The sequence below is a fragment of the Perna viridis genome, chromosome 11 (assembly GCF_037379345.1).
Source record: "Perna viridis isolate PV_CMFRI_1.1 ecotype Kerala chromosome 11, ASM3737934v1, whole genome shotgun sequence".
NCBI classification, from domain to species: Eukaryota; Metazoa; Mollusca; class Bivalvia; order Mytilida; family Mytilidae; genus Perna; species Perna viridis.
The window spans coordinates 25,470,552-25,498,491 of record NC_142455.1 but is presented as its reverse complement, the minus strand read 5'-3'; the positions used below and the strand labels follow the sequence as shown (position 1 = coordinate 25,498,491).

The 27,940-nt window shown below is 32.5% G+C and overlaps 1 protein-coding gene across 6 annotated transcripts; it reads right to left on the bottom strand.

Annotated features, from left to right (window-relative positions):
* Positions 1-4,580: 4,580 nt before the first annotated feature.
* LOC148603505 (tRNA-dihydrouridine(47) synthase [NAD(P)(+)]-like) lies at positions 4,581-26,721 on the bottom strand. 6 transcript variants are annotated; one of them, XM_088552189.1, is made up of 14 exons: positions 26,611-26,721; positions 25,044-25,137; positions 23,765-23,835; positions 22,798-22,889; positions 20,223-20,923; positions 19,568-19,609; positions 16,357-16,509; positions 15,649-15,765; positions 14,315-14,491; positions 13,483-13,579; positions 12,725-12,803; positions 8,820-9,008; positions 7,677-7,805; positions 4,581-4,722 (listed from the first exon to the last, which is right to left on the bottom strand). In XM_088552189.1, exons 2-14 carry the CDS (start codon positions 25,050-25,052, stop codon positions 4,650-4,652), a joined length of 1,929 nt encoding a protein of 642 aa, XP_088408315.1. In that variant the 5' UTR covers positions 25,053-25,137; positions 26,611-26,721; the 3' UTR covers positions 4,581-4,649. The 6 variants fall into 6 exon arrangements, with proteins under 6 accessions (XP_088408315.1, XP_088408317.1, XP_088408316.1 ...); XM_088552191.1 differs by having other exon boundaries at positions 25,055-25,137; XM_088552190.1 differs by lacking the exon at positions 26,611-26,721 and adding an exon at positions 26,447-26,521.
* Positions 26,722-27,940: the final 1,219 nt, after the last annotated feature.

Genomic DNA, 27,940 nt, shown 5'->3' with positions numbered 1-27,940 from the left:
TCTTTGGTGAACATGTCTTTACATATCTTTAGTTTCCTTGAATTCTTTTAGCAAGTACTTCACTGTTCTTTTAATTTACGACCACAGGATACCTTTAGGTATAAAAAGATAGTCTGTCAAATTTGCCCGATGGACGTGTCAAATTTGTCAGATGAGCATCGAAATGAGGCATCTTTGTAAAAATAACAAAAACAACCTGTCATTTCGAAATGAAAATCTTATTTACATTGTTAATAATAAAAAATAATTCTATCTCTACACTATATCTATAGAAATTCACGCCACAAGAAAAACTAGAAAAAAGAAGACCATCTGCGTCCGTCCATGCATAAATCGCGAACTGTTCATGGAAAAGATTCATTCTTTCATAATAGAAAAACGTTCTACATCTTTAATTTTCTATTGAACGCCTCGTGATCTTTCGGCCAGACTTAAAAAGCAATTCACGTCATTTGTCAGATTTGATATAATAAAATATACACTCGAAATAATGTGCGCATTTTACATTATGTAATTCAGATCAGTGGCCGACACGTAGTATATGCAGTATCCAAATGGATCGTTTGTAATACGTTTTTATTGTTATCATTTTGAAGCGTTTCAAACACTGGTTACCTACAACCATGTGCATAAATGTGAAATGCATAATTACGAAAAAAAAGGTCATATTTCACCGCACCGTTTACGACATAAATGTTTCAGATAGCTAGAGATAGCAAAATAATTTGTCTGATATTCTCAAAAAAGATTTTCGACCCTAATGCCTACGTTGACTCAAATTTTAAAGGTAGTGCGTCGCGTTTGATGGGTTTAGTATAACGCTTTAATTTCTTGTATATCCTACTTTAAAAAAAACATAGCTATAACGGGAATAAGTATGGTGTATATGTGGAAGAGACAACAACCCCACCGGGATGAAAATGTCAGCCAAAAGACACCCATTGGTCTTCAATGAACGACAAGGAAATCTTCATACCACATGGCAAGCTGTAGCTGACACCAAGACATCATTATACACAGGTACAACACAAGATGTGTCCCTATATACTCAAGTAACATAAAACATAAAGAAAATTAAATGGTGAAAGCGAAACAAGACATACAGAGGCCGGAAATACCTGACATGGGACAGCAACAAATAATGCTGCGGGGTTAAAGTATTTTCTGGTTGTTTTTATCTTAAAACAAAAGGGTAACACTAAGAAAATAATGTATTTTAAAACCAAAATCTCCCAATATACAAACTGTACATTAAAAAAGTCAACAAAAAAACAAAAAAAAAACAAAACAAAAACAAAAACAAAAACAAAATGCAAAACAAAACAAAAACAAAAAAACCAAAAAAAATAAATAATAAAATTAAAAAAAATAAACAAACAAACAAAAACAAACAAAACAAATATAAAAAACAAAAACAGAAAAAAAGAAGATTGAAAATAAGAAAATATAGTATTACAATCAAACTCACACGGACACGGATGGAGTGTCAACGACGCCCTGTATAGATGCAAACGTTAATGGCGTATGCACTTGGGATTGGTTATTTAGATTTTTAACGCAGACCTAAGAGATCCTGCATATTCCCTTCGGGCGGTACATCAGCATAGCTGTGCTTTATCTACAAAGTCAAATGTTAATTGAGTAGCAACGTCACTCATGGGCCAAGGATGGTGGTTAAGGCATTATAAAATTTGTTCAACTCCATCGCGCACATGCGCCTGTCCGCAGTCAGGAGATCTTGGTCATTAATGTGTTTTGGTGTCATTATTTGACTTTTTAGTTTATTTTGAAGAAGTGTCATTGTTCTGTTACCGTGGATTTTATTACTTTTGTTGTCGGGCCCTTAAGGGTGTGTTTTTACTTGTTGAAGACCTTATGGTGATCTCTGTATTTACTACTTTAGACGGTGCATTTGTTGCGTTTCACCGTATTGGTTCCCTTTTCTATGAATGACATTTCAAATAACAAATGAACAATAAACTTTGCTGTTAAAATTGAGGTTAAGAAAAAAAGAGGTTATATCAGGGGTGATGGAAGTGTATTTGATGACTGAAAATTGAAAGGAAACATTGCATAAACGTTTTCTTTATATCCTTTGTGTTATAAAGGATATAAAGATGATTGCATTTGTGTTGCATTTTTTGGACAAGTAGAAAAAGCAACCAAGACTATAGCGGAAAAATATAAATGTAATTCGGGGACTAAGACCAGACACGGAAAACAGACACACACAAGAAAGAACATAAAACAAGCAAAATAATACACACAAAGCAACAAAAGCAAATGAACAACTCGGACTCCACTAAAAACTGGGAGCATGGACCAGGTGCACCACTTGGGTAAGCGTCCTCTGCTTTTCTAGAAACACTAGCCGAGTGAAAGTAATTACAATCATACATACAAAGTAACAAAAGCAAGTGAGCAACACGGACTCCACTAAAAACTAGGAGCAAGACATCGGCAGAGGTGGTTTTAAACGGAGAAGAATCTTCTTGGGTGCCTGTAATGTCGTCGCCCCTTCCCTCGTAATTTATATATGTTAAGATACGGGACGTGCAGCGAATTCGGCTCAGGATTTAATCTCAGAAGTGGAGATTTCGGGTCACAAATCGCATATTTCTGGTTGACTTCGGCAATACTGTCAGAAACGTATTAAGCAGATGTAAATCAATAAAAGATTATGTTTCGTTACTGAGGAAATTATGAACGTCCTCAACCCCATTATTGTTAATATTTATTTTTTTTGTAATTATTGTGTCATCCCGAACTAACACCGATTTTACAAACGTGTGTTTTTGCTTTACTTCTATGATGTATTACACCACGAATAAAGCCTTACTTGAACATTTTAATGCCTGCCTAAAATACATTACTAAAGTCAATTACACGCAAACAATTAGCTCCCTAAAGATATAACTTGCAATTCACTGCCAAACCTTCATAAACAAGAAATCTCTGTGCGATGGTTAGTGATACATGTACCCTCACTTTCAATCACGTAAAAAAATAAACACAGTACTCGGTAAACAAGAAGTTGTTGATTTTTTTCGAAAATGCATCCTACCACATGACATACCTACAGGAATAATGTGTTAAATTTTCAAGCTGCTGTGATGAGTAACAGTATACTACCGCTCCTTCAGAGCGGGGATGGGGGGATAACAAATATTTATGTGGTGTTTTTCTTAAAATTAGGTCACATATCATTGTATTAAATGCTGATGTGTTTTGGTTGGATATTTATTTCTTTCTGCTACAATCATACCTTTATTTGCTATACACATCAGTTCCAAATAGAATGGTGATAATTATAGGACGTGTAGTCGCAGTGAAAAGGGAAATTTAAGTGCCAGTTTTTGTAAGAATCGGGCAAAATGGGATTAATCTGAAACATGCGTATCAAAAACCCACTGATATGAAATAATAATTTTACTTTTGGATACTTTCTATATTTGAAAAGACCATTAGTTAATCTCTGCATCCCTGGATTTGCACATAAAATTTTCAAAATAATTTTAGAAAAAGGAGATTTTGAAAGAGATATCTGCCCTAAAAATGTTCCATTTCAGTGCATTTCAACGAAATTATAACTTAATTTACCCATGTGTTATGGAAAATCATGTCTTCAAACCTTTATTCTGATGGTGAAAAGATTCAACTTTATCAAATTAGGAACCTAGATATGGGGAGACAGAGTATTAGTCACCATGGGAACCTGGATATGGGAAGACACACTACTGGTCACCATAGAAAACTGGAAAGGGGAGACACAGTACTAGTCACCATAGAAACCTGGATAGGAGAGACACAGTACTAGTCAACCATAGAAACCTGGATAGGGGAGACACATAAATAGTCACCATAAGAACCTGGATAAGGGAGATACTATACTAATCACCATAGGAACCGGGACAGGGGAGACACAGTACTAATCACCATACGAACCGGACAGGGGAGACACAGTACTAGTCAACATAGGAACCGGGACAGGGGAGACACAGTACTAGTCAACATGCGAAAAAACAATATATCAAATATCTAAGCATTCACTTCAAAAGAAGTTGAGAAATATGTTGCAGAAATGTATAACAGATGGAATAACAGACTGACATGGTAATTGCAGTAGAGTGGGTTTAGTATAAACATTTTATTTGCTAAAACAAAATGGATTGAACAAAATTAAATCATACTTAATTAAACCTTTCCAACATAATTTATATAAATATTCATATAGAATAGAGTGGGTACAAATCACATATGACATATAATGCTATATATGTATTGGACACAACCGCAGACCGGTTCTTCAGTGGTTATTATAAATGGGAGGAAAAAGAGCTTAGGATAGTGAGTTTCAATCTCAACAATATTCTCATGTCTGCTTTATCTAATGTTTAAAGCTTTGATCTATCAATATAGATATTACTACTGTTACTATATCAAATCACTGTGGGCAGTGGCTGCAGAGAAATGTGGGACACTGTTACATACAGACATACAGACACAAACAGATCATACCACAATGGCAACAATCTACTAATATCACCTTAACAAAAATTATGATGTAAAAACAACATGAATAATAATTAAATTTCTTATTTTAATATTTTGTATATGTATTTGAGTGTAAAAACAACACATCCTCTGTATCAGGTATATGCATTGGCTTTGTGTTTTGGCAGAAAATTGAATCCATCAGGGACAGGCCCTAATAACATCTCACTGAAAACATAGAAAGAAAAAAACGTGATGAATGTCACCTAACCAATTCTAAAATTATTGCCTTAATATAATAGATTTGGCAAAAAATGTGACTAAGAGTAATCAAGGGGACCAAGGTTATAGCAGTAATCAAAAGAATGTAATCCAGGGATAAAGACCAGACATGGAAAACAGACATACACATAAAGAACATAAAGTAATCAAAATCATACATACAAAGTAACAAAAGCAAATGAGCAATTCGGACTCCACTAAAAACTGGGAGCATGGACCAGGTGCACTGGTAGGGTAAGCTTCCTCTGCTTTTCTAGAAACACCCGCCGAATTGCTCATAAAAAGTCAAGTCCAGGGTAGACAAATGACAAAAGGAAAACTATGACTCGTTGAATAAATCAATTTTTATGGTGCAGATGGATACTTCATAATGATCCACGACTTTATGATGACGACCATAAAACTTCTGTAGTGATGACTTCAATCTTGTAGCAACATAACCCTGTTCCAGAAGCCAATTTGTTAGAGATCTAGTGTGATACAAAAAGTCTGCGCAGTTTCTGAAAGCTCTGGCATAATGTATGAGTTGTGATATGAACACTCCATATGCAGGTGCTGAAGGGATGTTGCCACAGATGAAAGGAAAGTTGACAATCCTGAATGAAAAGTCTTCACGTTTGTCAAAAAGTTTGGTCAATAGTTTTCCTTTACCATTGATTTCTAAGTGCAGGTCAAGATATGAAGCTGACTTCACAGTGTCTGTAGTATCCTTTATTTCAAGTTCTTTGGGGTAGATGCGATGTATCAAATCCCGAAAATTAAGTTTGTTTAAAGATAATACGTCATCTATATAGCGGAAACTGAGATTAAAGGATCTAACCAAACGATATTCTTTCTTTCAGATCAGCTATAAAGTCAGCCTCATAAGATTGAAGGAATAGGTCAGCAAGTAAAGGAGCACAATTTGTTCCCACTGGAATGCCGACCGTTTGTTCAAAAACAGGTCCACCACACTGGACAAATATGTTGTCGATTAAAAATTCCAGCATTTTGTAAACATCTTCCTCTGTATATTTGGAAGATGATTTGGAATGATTTCTTACAAAGTATGAGGAATCTCTACCAAGAACTATATATTTGTATCTAGGTGTCCCATCTTTCTTTTAAAAACAACGATGTATAATGTTTTTAAGTCGGGATTTTAACTCAGTATGGGGAATAGAAGTATACAGTGTTGAAAAATCATAGGTTTTAAAGCTATTATATTCAGATAATAGTCTTGAACTGACTGTCTCCAAAAGATCTTTTGAATTTTTCAGGATCCACATTAAATTAACACCACTACGGGAGTACCAAGTGTTGTGGTAGGACTGCAGACCTTCTTTGACAGCTGTGAGTATAAAAGTTAAAAGTTCTGAAAGAGGTTTGGTGGTACATTTGCAGATCCAGCTATGAAACGTTGTTTGTATGGATTCTTGAGGAGTTTAGGAATCCAGTACATAGACAGTAAATCACAATCATCGTCCTTGGTAGAGAGACCAAAAGAGGATAGCACAGATTTATCGTTTTCCACAATCTCTTCTTTAGAGAGTGTGGTAGCAGTATAGGCCTTATGACTGCTATTATTTTCTACGTCTAACTCTGATAATAAAAACTGGATGTAAAACATTTTGCAGACAAAAACAATGTTGTTTTGGGCTTTGTCTGCTGGTACGACAACATATTTGTCATGTATAGTAGACAATGTTTTTGCTACATCCGGGTCTTTGAAAACTGATGTAGCCTTGGCACTCATTGACCTACTTAAAACTTTCATTTGTTTCAAAATTAAAGACCTCATGGCTTTTAACTACTCTGACAAAGAATCAATGTTTTCTTGTTTTATCCATTTTCTTGCATAGTCCTCGACGGCATCCATAAGAACTTTTAAGTTATACCTCCAATTTATGGAGGATGGTTCACGGTACTTGGAACCTTTAGAAAGGATATTAAGCAGAGATTCATTTTCAATGATGGTTAAATCTCCTGTAACGACGTGACCAGAAGGACCATATTTGAATGGAGAGTTTTTGCAAGAACAATCAAGAGGTTTAAGCCTTGAAGCCCTCAATCTTGAGGTTCTGCAAGAGCCTTTTATAATTGAAAATTTTGGCTACAATGGGTGAAGTACAAAAATATGAAATAATTGGTATGGATTTGTCTTTAAAATATGGGGGAATTTTTATTAAGTCAGTAAAAAAACACATTTATAATGGAACTTTTCAACATTTTTAACCTGTTGCAAAAATTAGAATCACAGTTTGGTAAAATTGACAAAACACTGAAACAACAAATAGGAATATCTGAACTGACATTGTCATGAAATGAATTTTAAGGAATCTTAATTGTTCACCCGGCCCACTTAACACAAAACTTATTAAAAATCAGGCATCTAATGGTACCCCAAAAAAAAAAATTTTTGGGAGTGAAAACAACTTTTATCATGATAAATGGCAAAAACATTTGTGAACATAACCCAATCAAATAGAAAATTACACTTGATCTGCATTTTATGACACTCAATAACTATACAAAGTTTTAAAAAATCCTATATTTTTTGGGGGGATCATCAGACTGACACACAACGTTTTGAAAGGTATAACATAATACATCACAACAAGTTCGTGAGGCGAATTAAAATTACATAAAACTGAGAATATTCCTTATTTCCATAGTAACTCCGATCAAATTCTAGAAAATTTAAAATGTAACATATAGACTAAAATAAGTTTTCAGGTAACAAGGCCTTGATGTACACAACAGAGTTTGACAAGTAATGTATACATGCTCATTCAAAAATATGTAATGTACTGTATGGAATATAATCAAATACCATTTATTTTAAATGCACGAGGTCTAGAACTTCACAGGAGTTACAGTATCTGCAATACATGTTGTACAAGTACATTACAAGAATTTACCTTATCTTGACCCAGTCACCACAGTTAGGACTTGACAGTAATGTTTCAAGATCACTACGACCCATGTATTTAGGTGCTCTTTCATTGATTTTCTGTGGTAATCTTTCTAAAACACCAACTGGTATGTACCTATAATATAAAGAATTAAAAGAGTAATCAAGGGAACTAAGATTCTAGCGGAAATCAAAATACTGTAATCCAGGGACAAAGACCAGACATGGAAAACAGACAAACACAACAAAGAACATGAAGTAACTAAAATAATACATACAAAGTAAAAAAAGTAAATGAGCACCTCGGACTCCACTAAAAACTGGGAGCATGGACCTGGTGCACTGGTAGGGTAAGCATCCTATGCTTTTCTAGAAACTTGCCAAGTTGCTCATAAAAAGAGTCAAGTCCAGTAGACGAAAGAGGAAAGGAAAACTATGACACATTGAACAAATTAGTTTTCATGGCACAGATGGGTTCACCGTAACAATCCTCAAGTTCATGATGACAACCATAAAACTTCTGTAGTGAAAGAACTTAAAAAAAAAAGACTGATTATTGTTCAAAATAAGTCAGCAAATATTTAAGGCAAATGTATGATTACTTATACCTAACTTTTTAAAGCAGGTATCTTTGGATTCTACAATTTTTAGAATAGTTTCGGTAACAAGCCTGAAATATCAATTAGGGAGATGCAATTCTTCCTCAATCTGTGAAAAAAAAGATAATGTCCCCAAAATCATTACTTAAGTGCTTGTACTAAAACTATTGCCAACAACTTTTAAACCTTTTGTGTATTGAAATATTATCAAAATAAATCTATGACCACATAAAACTGTAACCATTTTACATAAAATAAAAGAACAGTGTTCCAATGTCCCCTGTGGAACAAAAAGTGAGGAAAACTTTAAATTCACTGAAATTTTCTAAGTCCAAGGGCCACAACTTCTGTAAAAATCATTCAACCATAACCAAAGTTAAACTTAATCTATAACTTCTCATAGTAAGACAAAATTTAAAATCAATTGGTGAAAGCATAACAAAAAAAAGTGTGGAAAAGGCGGATGGATGGACGGACGCCCAGCATTTCCATGTCTCCTTGTGGTGCATCGCGGGGGACAATAAAATACTATTGACAAAACAAAACCTTACCTATAAAGAAATGAAAGCCATTCCAAAAGAAACCTTCTAGTTGTTTCAACACCCTGCTGGTCTGAACCCCAATGTTCTAACCCATTATTGGTAAATGTTTTGATCATGTCAAATCTCTCATTGGCTGATATATCCCAGTGTCTTTGTTCTTTCAGTTCAGTAAATATCCAGGGCTTGATTAAGGCACCTCTAAAGATATAATACATTTATGGATAATTTGTACATATTCACATAAAATTTCATGTAAGAATTAGGAAGTTCCTATAGTAAGCAGGGATTCAAATTAGTGGTAGTCTGAGAGCCAGGACCTTCAATTTCTGACCTAGGACCTTTGAAATTTCATTTACCTGAGTTCTGGACCTTCAACTCTTTCAACTGATACCTTATTGTGGACTTTTAATTTTCCTCAATTGGACCATCGATTTGAACTTGGAAAAGTCAAGGACCTTCCCTTCTTGACAGTTAATTTGAACTCCTTGTAAGCGAAAAAAAAACTGGAGACTCTTAAGTCTGAAATGCTCACCTGGCTCATTGAGCAACATCCTATTTTTGTTTAAGTTGCAATGTCTTTTCTTTGATAAAAATTCCTAATAATGTCTATTTCCAAAAATATCTGAGGAGAAAACATTAAAAATAGTGAAAAAATGTCGAAAAAGGCATTACCTCCAACATGGCTTAACAGATTTAAACAAAAATATTGACCATGGATAGATCTCATCATGCTGAACACTTTTACCTGGTCAGGATTTGGCTAAACCTATTGTTTTGGAGATACATGCTAAAAACTTCTGTCTGATCCTTATGTTCTACTTTTAGTTTTTTTTACCGTTCCAAAATCCAAATATCAATTAATTCCCTAAGAAACATTCTGAGGAGAAGATTTTTGAAATTTTGACCAGATAGATCTCGTCATGCTAAACACTTTGTCAGAATTGGGCTAAACTTAACAGTTTTGGAGATATATGTGAGAAACTGTCTAACCCTTATGTTCTATTTTCAGAAGTGGTGGCCATGTTTTTTGACGGACCAAAAATCAAAGCACACCCTCAGGAATAATCATGCTTTAGGGGAGAAGATGTTTGAAAAATTGTTGACAATGACAATGACGATGGACATGCAGTGATGACAATAGCTAACATGGTCTACGGCCAGAGAAGCTAAAAGGACTTTTTCACTGCTTAAATACTTAAACAAATCTGTTACACTGTAAATGGCAGATTAAAGATGGAGAAGAAAGATTTAATAGTTTAAAACTTGAGGCTTAAAAGAGCCTTAATCTCAGCCTCACCTGGTTAAATTTTTGCCCTTCAAGGGCAACAACTCTAACAAGGAGTCATCCTACAACTTTGATTTGATTTAGTAAGCCCTATCATAAGGATTATTTCATCAAATAAAGTTATTTATTAAGCTATCATACATGTAGATTCCAAGATATTGGCCAAAACTGTCATTTTTAGTCTTTCAAGGGAAATAACTCTAACAAGTGAAAGTTTTTTTTTTATCTGTTATAGTTTTCAAATTATCAGCTGAAATCTGCAAGAACTGTTATTTTTCAATATAAGTCGTTTTGGCCACACTATCACCTCAGCCAGTCTCTTTGACCATAGTTATCTCAACCATATTATATTTCATCCATTCATTTTTTAAATATTGTATACGGTTATAAATATTACACAATTTTGTATTTAAGTAAAAAATGATGGATGACCGATGTAAACTTATAAAATAGCAATAATGATTGATTCAAATCAGGGCATTTTTCATAAGTAATCTACAACAAATACCTCTCTTGAATGCACATGATTAAAACAGTGAGCGTTGCCCTTTATAAAATGGCGGGGATGTAGAGGACCCTTGGCAATGTCTTCTTACCTGTACATCTCTCAAATGGATAAAATCATTTGTTTTAAGATTTTTGGAAGGGGTAATATAAGCTATAGTTTTAACTTAAATGGAGGTGTTGTCCAGTGCAAAAATTGTCTTTTAGTTTGTGATATTGGTTATACTTTCAATTACGAAATTAGGTCTTTTTATCAAATTTAGGGGAGGTAATGATATATTAATATACTAATTAATTCTGATTTGATATACCATTCAAATATTGAGCAAAATCTTTTACCCAAAAACAAACTGTTATCCATTTCAACATTAAATCTGTTCATTGCCATATTTATCTGTCAGTATTATTTTAATGCAAATCAATCTTAAGCAAAGATAGTATATCATCAGTTCTATATGATTATGTTATTCACATATTTTCTTTCACTTTGAACGACTATATTTTATGCAAAACAACATTTTTCTTAAACTAATAAAATTATTTTACCAAAGAAATTTTTAATATATTACATGATGAATCAAATGCAACATGTTTTACAAATCAGATTACTGAATTGATTGCATATTGAAAACTATGGCCGAAATGACTATGGCCAAGATGGGCAATGGCTGAAACGTTCCATTGCCAAGATGACTAGAAAGCACATTTTTCACCTATCAAGGGCAATAACTATAAAAAGGAGTCATCCAACAATTTAAAGCAATAGAAACTATCGTAGTCCTTATCATAAAAATCATTTCATGAATTGCAATTTTTTTCCATCTACTATAGTTTTCAAGACATTGGCTGAAAACTGCAAAAACCTTTTTTTTTTCACATTTCAAAGGCAATATCTCAAACAAAGAGTTGTCTGACAACTTCAAACCAATTGCGAAATTTGTCGACCTTATTGTATAAAGGATCATTTCATCAATTGCAAGTTTTTTCCCCTATCATTTATAGTTTTCAAGGTATTGGCTAAGGGCAATAACTCTAATAAAGAGTTGTCAAACAACTTTGACCAAATGGAGACAATGGTAGAACTCTTTGGGCTGAAGAAGGAAGGTCCCATTTATTTTCATATATCTCTTTTAGTGTTTGAGAAATACATAAAAAATTGGTGACTTGACCTCAATAGTCTAAAAATAACAATGACGGTCATGTTTCTTGATGGATCAAAAATCAAAACCCAATTTTGTGCAGGACATTCTAAGGAACAATCATGCAGCATTTCATAGAATTCTGTTCTGTAGTTTAAAAGGAGAAAATGAGTGAATAAATTGTTAAAGACAACAACAATGGATGTCAAATGATGGCATTAGTTAACTTGGCCGTTGGCTATGTGAGCTAAAAAAGTTTCAATGCACTGCAAACCTATCACCACATTCAAATGTCCTATGTAATAGGCCCTTATCTACCTCTTTAATTACATTATCACTGCACTAATACCTATGTCAAGAATGTTAATGCATTTCAGCCATGAAAGTTAAAAAAAAAGGTTAAAGGGTTTCACCAACTGCCTGATTTTTCCATAGCCCAGTTCTAAATAAGTGAACTTACATGTATTCACTGCCTGATTTATAACATTATTATATTTTTATTAACCAGAAATAGAATATCAATAAATAAAATCTATTTATCATTTACACATTAAATAGACAATGGGAAATAATCCAAATTATCAAAATTTCTGGGAAATTGGAAAAGAATTGTATCCCTTTCAATACAGTCCAAAATTAAGCTTCTGACAGAAAATTTCATATCAAATATGGAAACAATTGTATTAGTGGCTTCAAAGAAGATGTGGTCACAAGGTGCTGTGGACAGACAGACTAACAGAAACAAACACTGTTACTTTGTTGGGGGATCAGAAAAAATTTACAGATTTAAGGCAAAACAAAAAAAATGATATTTAACAAGATTATGAAATACAGATGTTGAGTTTAAATATAAAATAACATAATTTGTTTGGTGGCCATACAGATATGCTGCTTCAGAAAGATAAGCGTAATATTTATGGGTGCGGTCTAACAAATCTGTTGAGTCAGAGATAACCATCTTATTTTGTGTGTATTACATAACAAACCTAGCAATCATACATCCCGATACTTCTGTTTCCTTAAGATGCCTGTCTAAATCTTCATATGATAAAATATCGCCATTACCTACAACATACAGATAATTTCATTCCAAATCTATTAAGAGATTGTTAAAGTGTTTTATATGAATATGTGAATTCATATTTATTCGTGTATTTTAAATTGTGTTGCAGGACAGCTTATCTGCACTGTAGTAGGTGGTTTTAACTAGGCAGTTAATGGACTTGACTACAAGATCTAATTCTGTAGTCATAACTGAAAAGGGTTTTAAGGTTTGATCCTCAGTGATGAAAGTAAAATTTTGTGAGGTAAATCATGTTCTCCTATTACCACTGCAATTTCGTCATTTAAGACAAAAATGAAGCAGAACTTTGTTCTTTGAGAGTAGTCCCATTAGATTAATGTATAAAATTTCATAACTTGTGTTTTAACTGGCAGATTACAATTAAGTCACATTTCTTGCAATAATAAAAAAAGGCAAAAATGGGTACAAAACAGCGATGGCTAAATTTTGTTAAACAGGAAGTAGATGTCTGACAGGCCAGAAATCAGATCCCATGATATGGGACCCATACCTGATGCTGGATACCAAATATCAAGAAGCTGTGATTAGAAGTTGCTGAGAAAAGTGTTACAAAATAATTTCCCCGCCTCCTGACCAACATTTAATAACCATATTATAACCCAATTTTCACTATGTGAAATTCCACCAATAATAAATATACACTACATTGTATTATCTTACCAAAGAGTGGCATAGGTTGAGCTATACTTGCACATTGATCAATGTAGTCCCAGTCAGCTAACTTGGTATATCTCTGCTCCCTGGACCTTCCATGGAGCTGGAAACATAGTTAACAATCAGTGCATTTGAAGAAGAATTTTTTTTTACCTAAATTAGAGTTTAATTATAATTATGTATGTCCATCTGAGTTGTTGTGGACTTTTTCTGATTGTTCATGGTAGCAATATTGACACATTGAATATTTCAAGAAGATATAATACAATTTTCGTCAAAACCATGAATCTCAGTATCGAATGTAGGGCTAAGTAATAACAGCTGAGTTGTCCTTCTTTGGCCATGTTACCAAAGAGAATTCTTATGCTATTCTGGGAGTAGATTTGGTCATGCTAAAGGCAGATACTTTTCTAATTTTGACATCTCTTCCATATTCATCAGCTTTCCTGATATAATACTACAAACAACAATCTAGTTGGGTTTGCAAAACTGTCTGGTCCTGTCAATTCTAACTGACAAAATTTCTGCACTATTTGTTCAGGGAGTACCATGTAAGTGAATTTTGCAAGAGATATGTTAAATGGAACTAACAAGATTTCCTGAAGGACTGTGAAAGGAATATCAGTTTTTGCCATCTTTGTTGTGGTTGTGGTCTCAAAACATGCTATAACTTTAGGATTTAATATTCTCTAATTTAATCAGTGGATATGGCCAAAAAAAAATAATAGTCTTGTTTCCAGCTACCAAGATTTTTTGCAAGAGATACACCCCAGTCCTGTAACTTTGGGGAAGCAGGAAACAGACATATTATTTTTTTTGGCCTAAGAGTTTAACTTACAGTTACAAGTGATACACCCCAGTCCCTTAACTTTGGAACAAGATGATGTGCTATATTCTTGTTGTCAGATATTCCAACCCTCATCTTTACAGTAAGAGGGATATCCAATACTGAGTTCATACTTTTGATGATCTGTTCAAACTTATTGGTCTTTCCCATCAATGCACAACCTTCACCCTGCAAACAGAAACATTGTAATATTTACAAAAAATAATCAATTATATGCTAGAAATGAAATAAAAAATTCAGAAAATCAAGTTTTTCCTTGAAATACATTTACTCTAATTTAATCACTCCCAACATAATTGAAGGGGTCAACTTTCCTAGTTTTTTTATTAGACATGCCTCAACTGGAATTTCCAGTTTAAAGATGGTGTCCAAATCGAGGCAAACTTAAATTGGATCAGAGAAATGATTTCAGTCAGGCAGATAACTGTTCGGTCCAGCTGATTTTGTTAGGTTGCCGGACCAAATTTCCGACAGGTTGAAAAATGATTTCGCCAGGTCTGCGATATTTATCAAATTTCAGTAATATAACACTGGTCAACATGACTTGTGCAATGCTTTTTGTTTAAGACTAGGTGACCGATATGCTTTGACGAATGTAAAAAAAACCTGGTTTACCAAAATGCCAGAATGACTAAGATCAAATGTACTTCTGTTTTGATTAGATTGTTAGATTTTAATGTTGTTTGGGCAACCAGAACATTTAACAAAATGAAAATATTAAAAACAAGATCAAAGTCTATTAATAAAATAATGAAATTAAAACAAAAAGCTATTTACATATAAAAAGGTACGTAAAAGGTAAATCAACAACATAAAATACACATAGAAAAATTACCTTGACAAAACATTAACTTCTACTTTGAACAAGTTTAATGATTTTTACTTTTTTTTCAGTTTGCAGATAAAATAACTAAAGAGTCAGCAGTGCTTGCCTCAATATAAATTGTAAAAATAAGTTTTCGTGAAAAGATTACCCAACATGTTTTGAATTTCAACTTTAAGTTGATAGGAATTACAAATGTAACGAAAAAATGTTTGGCCCAATACAATAAACTCTATAAAATAAATTAAATAAATTCTACAGAGTAACTGACAGTTCTTTATTTGTTTAATAACACAGAAACTTCATTCTGATTTCTCTGTTTTACTCCTTTGCATACAGACCCAATAGTTGAATCCTTTACACTTTCAATTTTTAGTTTGACCTGCTTTAATTCTTTTGTTATTTTCCACTGATTATATATGGTCTTTTTGATTACCATTCAAATCCAGGTTTCCCTGACATCCCTTTGTTTACCAAGTCAAATTTAAAATCTCCCTTTTACCTTTTTGTAAACTAAGTCTATAGGACAACCACAGTTAAGATCAACAAAGTCTGCTTCCAAATTATCATTAATCAGCTGAGAACATCTTGTAAGAGTGTCAGCCCATCCACCACATATCTGCACATAAAAAAATCTTCCATAACCATTAAGTTCAACTATTTTCAAATTAAAAAGAAATCACTAAACTATTTAAAATCAAAACACAACCATTTACAATGCATTCAGTCATTATCAGATTGCTTTGTAATTACTACACTGTAATCAGAATATCCCTCCTGGGTAGAAAGAAATGATGGTTACTGTGTCCCCTCAAAAAATCTATAGTGGGCTATTGTGATAAACACCATCACCAAAGCCATCTCTATATGAAATTGCAAAAGAAATCTTTTTTTCTATCAATATCCATATACAGTATACTACATGTATTAAAACAATCTAACAAATCAGTGGGTCTGCAATATGTCAAGCACATTATGTGCTAAAGTGGTATCCTCACATGCCCTTTTATTTTAATATCTTAACTAGAATGCAGAATGACCTTTACTTTAATAAAGGTTTAGGAAACATGTGAATTGTTACATTCCTGATGACCAGCTGTTAACAGATGTTTACAAGGTGGATCTTATATGTTACACAGTAAAGGTTAAAGAAAATATAACTTTTCTTTCAAGTTTTCAGTTATCATTAGGACACTGATCAAGTACTGACCTGTATCCCAAAAAGATCTTCAGACTTGTGTCGCTTGAGCAATGCCCATTCAGACATCTGTCCCTGCAGAACATTTGTAGCTAGGGCCATCTCACTACATGTTATATCAGCCCCATATGTCTTACAAATCCTTCTAAATGGCAAATTACCTACCTTTAAAACAAAGAAAATAAATGTAAAATGTTTTGCAGAGTGTATCTTGATACAACTGTATCTAGGTCAAATCCTCAACAGTCGCCACAGACACACACTTTAAGCTTGCCCTAATTCCTAAATGCTTTGAGTGACAATCTCTAAAATCTATCTAATCCTTCTTTTTATGGTATGGTACCTTGTGTATAATTACAAAGAGATACATTCAATTTTACTCAAGCCATTATATGGAGATTAGGAAAATATGCTTCTTTCTTGCCTTTTTTGACAGCTACTTCTTTAATGGTTAAACTTACAACCACCAAATCAATCCCAGCATTTCTTCAGTCATAAAGCACCATGTGGTAAAATTTCATAGAATCCATTCACTTATACTAAAGTCTTGACTTCAAATATCTTACCATGCCAAACAAAAACACAGAAGATGACAACTACATGTAAAACATGATATCATACCATATCATAATACATGTATCAATTTTATCAAGACAATAATCATTCCCTGTAAATTCAGAATTTTTTTGCTAGAACTTTTGCAGTTATGTCATACTGTGTGTATTTGTTAATGCAATTTTGTCATTTTACACTAAAATGCAATTTTTATTATTGTGATAAATATAAGAAATGATAAAATTTCTCTTATGAATGTTTGAACACTTGTAATTACAATCCGGTCCCCTTTTCCCAATAAGGCCACAGTTTTCTGACTGGTTGAAATTGGGTTGGTCAGTCAAAAATAAGAAAAAAAAAATAAAAAAATAAAAATGAGAACCAGAAATACATATCTACTTTATATATTTTAAATAAAAACAGTTGTTTTTTATTCTCAAAGATTCTATTACCTAACCTGACATAGTTTAGCAGTGGGATTCTAATCTACTGTATGTACCTACACATTATATATAAACACAAATTCTCATTCCATTTTTTGGTGTGTCAAATAAATTCAATGTGCAATTTCAAATTTTGTATCTACATGTATAGCCTTCTTTACAGTATGATAAAGTCAGGTTAAAATTAAGGTGGTAAAAAGTGACTTAAAAGTTCAGTTAAAATTAAAGTATTACAGAAGGGCTTAGTGAAAAGTCAATATTGAAAAAAAAAGCCTACAAAGTACAGGAAGAATTCAGGGACAGAAAATTGAATAAGCAGGCGGATTTCAATAAAATAAAAACTATTTTTTACATTTGTCTTCTATTTTCATATATCAATTACACTGAGAGACTACATAACTAAACTGACTAATGGTTTTTAAATCTTAAAACTATACTAAAAATTAGAAATTTGTCAGAAGACAGTGAAACTTGTCTTTTTTTACTTTGATTTTCCAACCAATTATCTCAACTTTATTTATCTACATCCAGTTAAGAATAAAAACAACAATAAACTCTTGAATCATTTACAGGAACTGTTAACATTCTTTTACTTTTATCATCTCTAGCCGGTGTTAACTTAATCCCCAAACAAATAAAACTTTTAAACATGATTTTATTGAAATGGTGAAATTTATGCAGCCATCTTTGTTGGATCTTCTCACAGACTTTGCTTTGTCAAGTTGTAGAATAAACAAACTAGAAGCAGGCATTGTCCATAACATTATTTTAAAAAGTAGATGTTACAATTTTGCACTTGCCAATTTTTTGTTGTAGTTGGTGGCAGTAAAAATAATAATTGGAAAACTGGAATTCCAATTTTATTTTATTTTTCCTCCTAGCTGGAAAAATCGGGTTGGCCTAAACCAACAAATTAAAAAACTGTGGCCTAATCTCTAAATATACAGTACTAAGACAGCACTGTTGTTATGTAATACTGGTAATCAATGGCTGTTTTATAGCTAGAATGGGACTTTGTTACTTTTTTTTTGCTTTCTTAATATTCTTGTAGATGTAAAGGATTGATCTTGGATAAATCAAATTTCCCATGTTAAAATGTACATGTATATATCTGATCTGGGTTAAATCAAATTTCCTATGTTAAAATGTACATGTATCTGCTCTTGGATAAATCATATTTCCCATGTTAAATGTACATGTATCTGATTTTTTATAAATCAAATTTCCCATGTTAAACTGTACATGTATCTGATCTTGGATAAATCAAATTTCCCATGTTAAAATGTACATGTATCTGATCTTGGATAAATCAAATTTTCCAAATTAAAATGTACATGTATCTGATCTTGGATAAATCAAATTTTCCGAATTAAAATGTACATGTGTCTGATTTTAGATAAATCAAATTTTCCATGTTAAAATGTACATGAAACTAGTTTCACCTTTCAATGCCTGTAAAAGGCTAATAGCCCTAGAAATTCAAATAGAAAATGCAGGAAAAAATATTTAGCACAAAATCCAATATTTCACTCAATTAAAATAATTCTATTAAGAGGAAAATGTAATTAAAAAATTATTGACATAAAAACTAGCAAAATATCATAGGTACTACCAATGCCATTTTAGAGTCCCTAAAAGAGGATTTAGCCCTCATTATGATAATCAATGTGAAATTAACCTTTGACCTTAGAAACACTGACAGCCTGATTTCAGTTTGACAGGAAGTAAACCTGTAATCCCAAGGTAATACGAAGCCAGGATCTTTTGAAGCTTTGTCATATTTTCAACAACACTAAATGTTCACAGCTCGCAAGTTAATGTTTTGTTAATTTGAAAAGAAAATAAATCCTAGTTGTTAAACTGTTAAAGCATTATCATTTTTAAAAATATCAATATACATGTATTCAATTTCATCCTCTAACAGTTTAGACCTGCCTCATATAACAAATGTAATATAAAAACAAATAAATGCATGAAATAATTGCTAAACTACCGTGTTCTAGAATTCCAATTTCCCACCACCCAGGACAAGTACAATTTTGGTGTGGGAAAGTTGTTTATTATGCTCCACATTCATTTAGAAAAGTTTTTTTTAAAGGCTTTGTAAAGTTTGGTAAGCAAATTTCAAATGTGGGAAAGTTAATCTTCATTTTGAATTTTCCCATGGAAACCTAAAATTTTGTAAAATCCTAGAACACTGAACTATAAATTATATTAACACTTACTGTTGTAAGTGGTGCAAGGTATAACTTGTTGGAAAAATCTATCTGTAAATACAAAATATGAATTAAAAAAAAATATAAATAATTCAATTACCTTTGAAATAGTTGTAAATAAATATTTCTTAAAAAAACAAGCTGAATGAAAGCAATTAATGCAGCCATGACACCACCTACCATTGGGAGCATCAGTACTTTATGGAATAATAATAATATAAAAAAAAAAATCAAAACAAAAAAATTTTGTCTCATCAAATTATAATATTTCATCTTAATTTATTATAGACAGTGATTTTGTTACCCTTTTGTTGCAGCCAAATATCGGCTGTTTCCCCTGGAGACTTTTCCCAAAATGTTTTTCCCATAGGGACGAAAATTCCTAATTGTCAGACATAATATTTTGAAAACCAGGTAAAGAAGCCAGTGAAATGTTCCCCAAGACATGATTTCTCAGCCCGGTACTTTGTTCACTTCAAGGGAATGCTTTTTTTGGCAAGTTGTAACATATCGGTATCTATTTCAGTTTCTGATCAGCATATGACACGTTTCTGTTCCCTGTACCATATTTTCCTAATGTGTTGATGATATAGCAAAATTTTCCCCCAAAAAAGGGATTGGGGCTGCTTTTAAAAAAAGGAACAAAATCACTGATATTACTAACTATTTTCTTCTCCTGATTGCGTAACTTGATTGGTTCTTCTGTACCACAGACTGTTTGCGAACTACTACTATCAGCTGACCTATTAGCTGATATTTCATTGGTTGAATTTGGATTACATGAAGTGACACCATTTGGTGCTTGAGGTAACGATTTGTCTGTGCCTTGAAGTCTGTTTTCTGTTTCTACTTCAATCCTTTTTTGTTGCATCTCAACTCTTTCTTGAGTCTTCTGCTGGCACCATTTTTTTACTTTTTCAACGTTGCCATTTGCTTTTGAAAAGTCATATTTTTTCTTCCACAACTTGACCTGAAGTTCCTTCTCCAGTAAATTAACAGTTGTTTTATTTTGAGACATTTTCTCATAGAGTTCTATATTGATAATATTTTTTGGTTCATCAGAAATATGCATCATGCCAAACCTACATGCGAGTCCATAAGGACACTTCCCAAATGTGAGGAAATTGTAACATTCTGGTCCAATATCTGGTGGCTTGTTTTCCATGAATAACTTGACATCATGGTTGAACTTACATTTGTCACCAAAGTTACATACTCTATCATGTAAAACAGACGGACAAAGTTTATCTTTGGCTTCTACCTTTCTTCCCATAGGTCTGTGTTTGTTTCGACCTTTCAGTTTGACCTTTTTAGCTGGGGAGGACTTATCTTCATCAACATCTTTTTCTGCATCATCTGCCTTTCCTGCAATAGTATTTCAAGAACAAAAAAACTTTACAAACCTCTTTACTATATAAGTTTGAGCCAAATAAGTCAGAACTTTTGCACATTACAAGTCATTTTCTGGTATAGAAATTTCATAGAGAAAATTAAATTACAGGATTTAAAAAACAATCTATACAGGGGCTGCTCTGGCTTTAAAAATTCTGTCGCCAGAAAAAAATTGCCAGCTGCCAATTTTTGTCGCACATTTTCAGAAATTAGAGCAAAAATGGTGGCAAAAATTTTTTTTTTCTAATTTTTCAAAATATGACAGTATTAAGTCCAGTGACGAGTTACCAATTCATCAAAATAACCCCTTCATTCATGACATACATGTATCCAAGATTTACTCTTGATGCATGTATAAAGCAGGTTTTTAGCTCTAGTCTTAGTCATGATTTAAAACCATTAGTCACTTTTTATATGCAAAATAATAAAATACATAAATGTACTACCCTAGATACAGGTGTTTTATTTCTATCAAGGACTTTATATTACTATGCTCATATAGTCCCCAATTTTAAAACATGTTGAACTTAGTCCTTTGTGGTCTAATTAAGTTTATCTTAAAATATAATTTTGTTTTTTATTTGTGAATTTTCAACAAACTTGATTCTTTTTTTCAAGTGATAAAATTTCTAGCAAACTACCATGGACCATTAATTGTGTACCTTTTCAATTATCTCTAATTCTCTTTAACTGAATATTATGACTTAATGCCTTCAGTATTTCTTTAATTAGAATTTGGGAATCCCCATCTATTTGTTTACTGATCTTTCCACCAAAAAAAGCACATGACAAAAGTGAAACAAATGTCATCCATTTTCTGTTATCAATTCTGGCATTTTGCAGAGTTCAAGACACTTTGTGATGGAATTAGCATTGTTAATTAGATTTTATTTATTATGTTATAAGGTAAATCTGTTTCTGAATGTATCATACCGTATAACAGCGCCGTGAAGCTTGTATGTAGCCATGTGCACATGGCCATGATTGTGTTTACTTCTGACCAAATGGTGAGAGTTTTGATTGGCTCAGTAATATATTTACATCTGACTGACACCTCCCAGGAGGATATTGTGAGTCAGTCACCTGGTCTAATAACCTTTGATTGGCTTAAATTGGTAAAGGTCAATTAATTTTGACCAACCAGGTGTCAACACAATCATTTAATTTGAGAGAATATCCGTTGCTGACAAACTTCATGTCGATTTTAATATACAAAACCTAGGCGCCTTAGAAAATCGCCAACTGGTTATTTTTGTCACCAGATCAAATAAAAAATTGCAAAGTGCTACATTGGCGAAGCCCAGCACAACCACTGCTATAAATGGCAATCTGATATACTGTCTACTTTTCAGCAACATCATAATATTACAAGTCTCTTACCCATAATACCCATAATTGCACCCAACTACAAAATTACAATTTCATAACAATAATATTAAGTTCTCTTCATATTAGTTGGTGCATCCTGTCAACACTTCCATACCTGTTAACCCTCCCTCTTTAGGAGAGAGACTCCTTTTTTTTTTATCAATTTCCCTCTTTCACAAATTCTCCCCCCAAAAATCTCCCTCTTGCAAGAATATTGCACAAATTATGTTCTTAATGGCTTATTAAATTAATATCAATACGATGATTAGAAACCCTTAGTTGATTAATGAAATTAATATAGATTTTATAACCTTGTCTCATCTTTGTACTTTAATTTCTAGCAAAATTATCCTTTTTTTCTGTGAAAAAGGCTGTCACGCTAAATCCCTTCTTGAGTGAGCATTCAAAAGGTTAACAGGTATGCACTTCTAATTCATTAAGCTGGCTTTTTCTTATGTGAAATTGGAAATCTACTTTACTTTTTAATGACTCTGTTTCTTCAAGTTTTGCTTTTGTTTCTTTAGACAGGAACCGAACAGCCACTTCTGGTTTGTGGTCAAGAACAAGAAATCTGTGAGATACCAAGGAAGAAAAGATATTTAAAGAATAGTACATAGAATTAATTGATTGGCTTCAAACCTTCATGTGTTTATTGATTATTACATTCATTTTTCCATAATGGTCCATGCACATTATATTAACACATGATTTTCATATCAAACCTGAGAGCTCTGCTCAAGGGCTGACATGGGTTGAAGGTTAATAGAACCAAAAACCTGTCGGAACCAAACCAATTTTAGTCTAAAAGGATCAGGTTTCACTGTCAAATTTACACTGTTACATATGTGTACATACATACTGGTACATGTATACTGTTAATTAAAAAATAATTCTAGGAGGGGGTAGATTTGTACTTATTTTAACATGGGTACGGCATTTATATTCGATTATTTAACACCTAGCAACAGCAACGTGTTAAATGAGAATATAAATGCCAAACTCATGTTAAAATGAGTACAAATCTATCCCTGGAAGGAATTATTTCTTTTCTAATATGACAAATATGGTAATTTTTGTGACAAAATTTCCCTAGGAGTAGCCAAAATAATGGCTAATCCCTCCCCTGTATGGAAGTTGAATTAAATTTGTATATTTATGTCATCTTATGCATCAAATGTGTATTTATATAATTGATTTCAATTAGATAACCTCTCAACCATTAAATCATCATATAAACGTTTTTAAATGAGTGTTTTGTCTCGAAGTGATAGCTAAAGAAAAAAGACAGTGCTCAGGTGCTAAAAGAGGGGTTGTACCGACATATACTGTTTATCGATATGAAGACGTCATATTATAATATTTTTTTATCCAGGCACTACAAGAGATATTGCAATTAAATGGCACTAACAAAAACAATAGATCACAATATCAAGACAATATACTTACTCCTTTTTGATTGAAGCTACTCCTGGCTCTGTTGGCTTCCGTTGAATAGGCTCAGCATTTGATGTGGCCATCTACAGATACAAATACATGTACATGTATTTCTATAATAAGAATTATTGAGCAATAATTAATTTACAAAAAATATATGCATGCATTTTTATGCCTACAGACAGTAGCAATGGCAATACTCATTACTGGAAAATGAGAAATTAAATGTACATAGTATTATATTGTACTTTTATCATGAGCTGTCCATTAAAAACAAATCAAAAAATCAAAAACAAAGACAAAGATCAAAGGCATCTGAAACCTTCAAAATAATAAGCTTTCTACTACTTGCCTTGACTGTACCTGCTTAAAATTAAAAATGAACAAAATTCTTTGAGGTACAGCAATATTTTCTACACATTTTGGTAAGAAAAGTTTTCATTTCGCTCTTGCTATCTTATGAAAAATAATTCCAAACCACTTCAGGACTAAAAACAGCTTTTCCCAATTTATAGCTTATCCAGAGTTGGAACAGTTACGAATGACGCTATTCCATGAGCAAATAGTGCCTTTTCTAATTTTATTGCTGTTTTTCTACTCTACGCTTTCTATGATTATTTTGTCTTGCCAACATTGTATTTTATTGATTTATTTTTATATGCATGTACACATATAAGCTTTAGGTGTGCTGTTCATTGCTGCTATCTGTTTTACATTGTACATGTGTGTGTGTTATCATGAAATGCAAGTGTGTATGTTATGTACTTTGTATTTTATACATGTTTTAAGTGACATAAGTTTAAAGCTTTATAGAGCGTATATTTATTACTGTACCACACCAAATTGAAATATATCTTGTATGCACATCATCAGACTGAAAATGGCTTAATTTGTCCAGGACTTAGTCCCGCCTTCTATGATGAACTGATAAGCGAGATTTGCTCTATCTTAAATGTATAGAAATTCATCTAAAAATTCATCATATTGACACTTGAAAAACTTTCTTCCCGGCAAAACACTACATCAGGGTACATAGAAGCTTCAGAAATTTTAAAAATGCAGGCAAGACAAAACATTTAAAAGACGTCTATGTTATTTTTCCAAAGGGTTACTTCCGGTTGTAAGGATCTTGATAAAACTCTGCAATGTACACAAAACCTGGAACAGTTCTTCCGATAATTTTACGATTATTTGGAATGTTCTTTGCCAGTTTCCACTTATTACTGACGAAAAATTCATAAACTTGGTAAAATGATAAATGGCATGAAGTCTAGTTTGTTGAAAATGGAACCTGATACATACTGTACTTTTCTTTGGACTTCACTTGCACTTCAAGCCACTGCCTTCCTCATATTACTGTTTTTGAAATGTACAATGTAGAAATTCTAAAAGTTAAAAAAGGGAGATGCTGGAAATGGGAAAATAAAATTACAAGTATACAAACAAGAGGCTCCCGAAAAGCCTGAATCAATCACCTGACAAACCATGTCTTATTAACTACATTGTAAGTACATGTAAGTAAAGGTTTCATGCTGTGGTACCATGTTTCACCATAAACTTGCAGAAAAACAACATATTTTGATAAATGATACATACAGAATTGTGACGGAAACACTTCATTAATGTAGTTATGTGGAAATTGTAAAAAAAAATCATTTCTTTACTGTGAAAATATACAAATATAAATGTATTCAAAATAATGCAAATACAATAAAGTTATAAAATTGTACCTGATGTAACAAATATCGACTAAAAATCATTCAGAATAAATACAAAAGTAGTATTCATAAAATTGATAAAACTGAAATAAAACAAGAAAATATTTGTCACTGTCAAAACTTTTGTGCAGATGGTATTGTTTTTTTCACATGACTAAATACATAGAGTTACTTTGCAATAACACTTTTACGTTTATAATCGACTCATCGGATTGTATGTTCTAATCAGATTTAGAATATGTCAGTCTTACATTCATGTATTTTAGATGTTTCTCAATATTTCTCTCTGTCGTACCTTTGATAGCACTTGCAATAGTGTGTGAGTTTCTTTTGTTATGTGTACAAAATGTAGTTTCTTTTTCATAGTTTTTGACAAAGTTTTCCAAATTATCAAAAGTATCAAATGCTGGGTAGGAAACTCATGAAAATTCTATAGCCAGTCCTGAATACAATTTTACAATATATTTACTATATGGCTATATAGATTTTTGCTAAAATTAGGCAGTCCTGCCAGAAAATAGCTGACAGGCTACTATTTCTAACTCTGTCAAATGTCTGACCAACATAAAATCTGTTAATTTTCAAATAAACACAAAACAAACAGTAGAGGAATATACAAAATTAATTTCATTAAAACAGATCAGTTACACAGTTTGCAAAGTCATTGATAGTTGTACATTTGCAAGTAAGTTCAACAATACATGTATTTCCATAGTGAATCAGGCATTTCTGTCATAACTCTGACACAAACCAGATGTAGGGATGATGAGCCTAATGAAGCTCCCCATCCTCGAATGTGTTGACGAGGAGGCACTGCCAACAGGCTACAAAAATTGTATCTGTGTAGGGCTCGTAGGGAGGAAAGACATTATGAAACTCAATCATTGTGTTCGCTTTTATTGGCAATTTATACTCATACTTAAAAGTCCCTGCTCATAAGCATAGCCAAAACTCGTATTAAGTAAGTACAGTATACCTGTCTTATTCTTATATAAATTTATAATCCTGGTCTGATCTGATACACAACTTGCAAAATGCCCTTGCTACTTACACAACAACCCCAAATGCTTTTAATTTTTCATACACAATGAATTCCATGGTTATCATTATGACCATCTCATTAAGTGCACATAGCTTTACCTTCCAAATCAAGGATTCATCCCTAAATAACCTAATTAATAAAAACGTGCAACCTGAAACTTTTTGGTTTTTAGATTTCTCATCATTGCAACATTTCCGGTTAGACTAAACGCCGTTTTAAAGTAATTCATGCATACTCTTATCAAAAAGCAACGAACCTAATTTTATATCAAAGTTTACATAAATATGCTTTAATTAAAAAAAAGGAAGACAATAAACTAATAATAATGATAATAACAATGACTGATGCACCAATTATCCCCCACTAAAACGGCTTTAAAATAAATATTTGTTCTTTAACTTTATAGTTTTATGTCCAAACTTTTTTTTTTACCATATTTTATTTCAGTATATCAAAGACTTTATATAAATTTTCAAGATGACTAAAACAGATGCTCGTTGTAATATGTAAAATAAGGTACTCTCTATATATATAAATCACTGGTATGATCTATCATAAAATATGATTTTTGTGGTATCATTTTAATTAAACGATTCCACGAAGTTGAATTATAGTAAGTCTTTTCAATCATTATTTACACATCCAAACAAAAATAGATAACATACAGGACATGTTTTAACGCCAGGTAGATCTATCGATCATAGGTTTGATTTCGGATATTCTAAGTTAGTTACGCATTTCTTTAAAATCTTAATACCCCACCCCGATAACAACAGACACAGCTTAAATTACATTTGCGCATACAATGAAACAAATGCTACTTTAAAATCATTTTTGTATGGAATAATTTTTTTAGAAATTGGCGTTCCTCAGTGAATGATCGCATATATTATGGACAGTCGGTCAAAAAGTTTCTGACCAGAGGAGAATATATACTCATCAGCATTTATCATTTTTTTTAGTACACAGAGAGAAAAATAGAAGGTATATATAACATATTTTTTGACAAACGTATGTAAATTATATATATAGTTTAGTTACAATAAATGCGCTTCCCAAGCGACCAAGATGTCACCTTGGATTTTTCTGTAGTACACTAACAACAACATGTTTTATAAATACAACAACAACACCAACATCAACAATACCACCACCACCAACCAAAAAATCCCAACACCCCCAAAACCCTAAAGCATCGAATAGAGGCATCAAAATCTAAGTATTGAATGACAAATAAAATATCACTTGCAATATGAAATTAATGTTACTGCATTGCAGATGTGTGAAATTAGGTAAGCATGCATGCAGGAAATATTACACCAATAATGGTTGATTACGTTTCCACCTACCGGGGTTATCTCCCTTTCCTCGTCCAGTATGTCAAAACCATATTAGTTTCAGGTGTTTTTGCCTACGTGGCCAATAAGT

What these genes read in the sequence shown, in the direction of transcription:
- LOC148603505 (XM_088552189.1), bottom strand. An exon ending in AGAAACAGAGTCATTAAAAA is followed by an intron (nt 20,924 to 22,797) that starts GTAAAGTAGATT and finishes ATACTATTGCAG; the next exon opens with GAAAGGCAGATGATGCAGAA. An exon ending in TCGGGATGTATGATTGCTAG is followed by an intron (nt 9,009 to 12,724) that starts GTTTGTTATGTA and finishes TTATATCTTTAG; the next exon opens with AGGTGCCTTAATCAAGCCCT.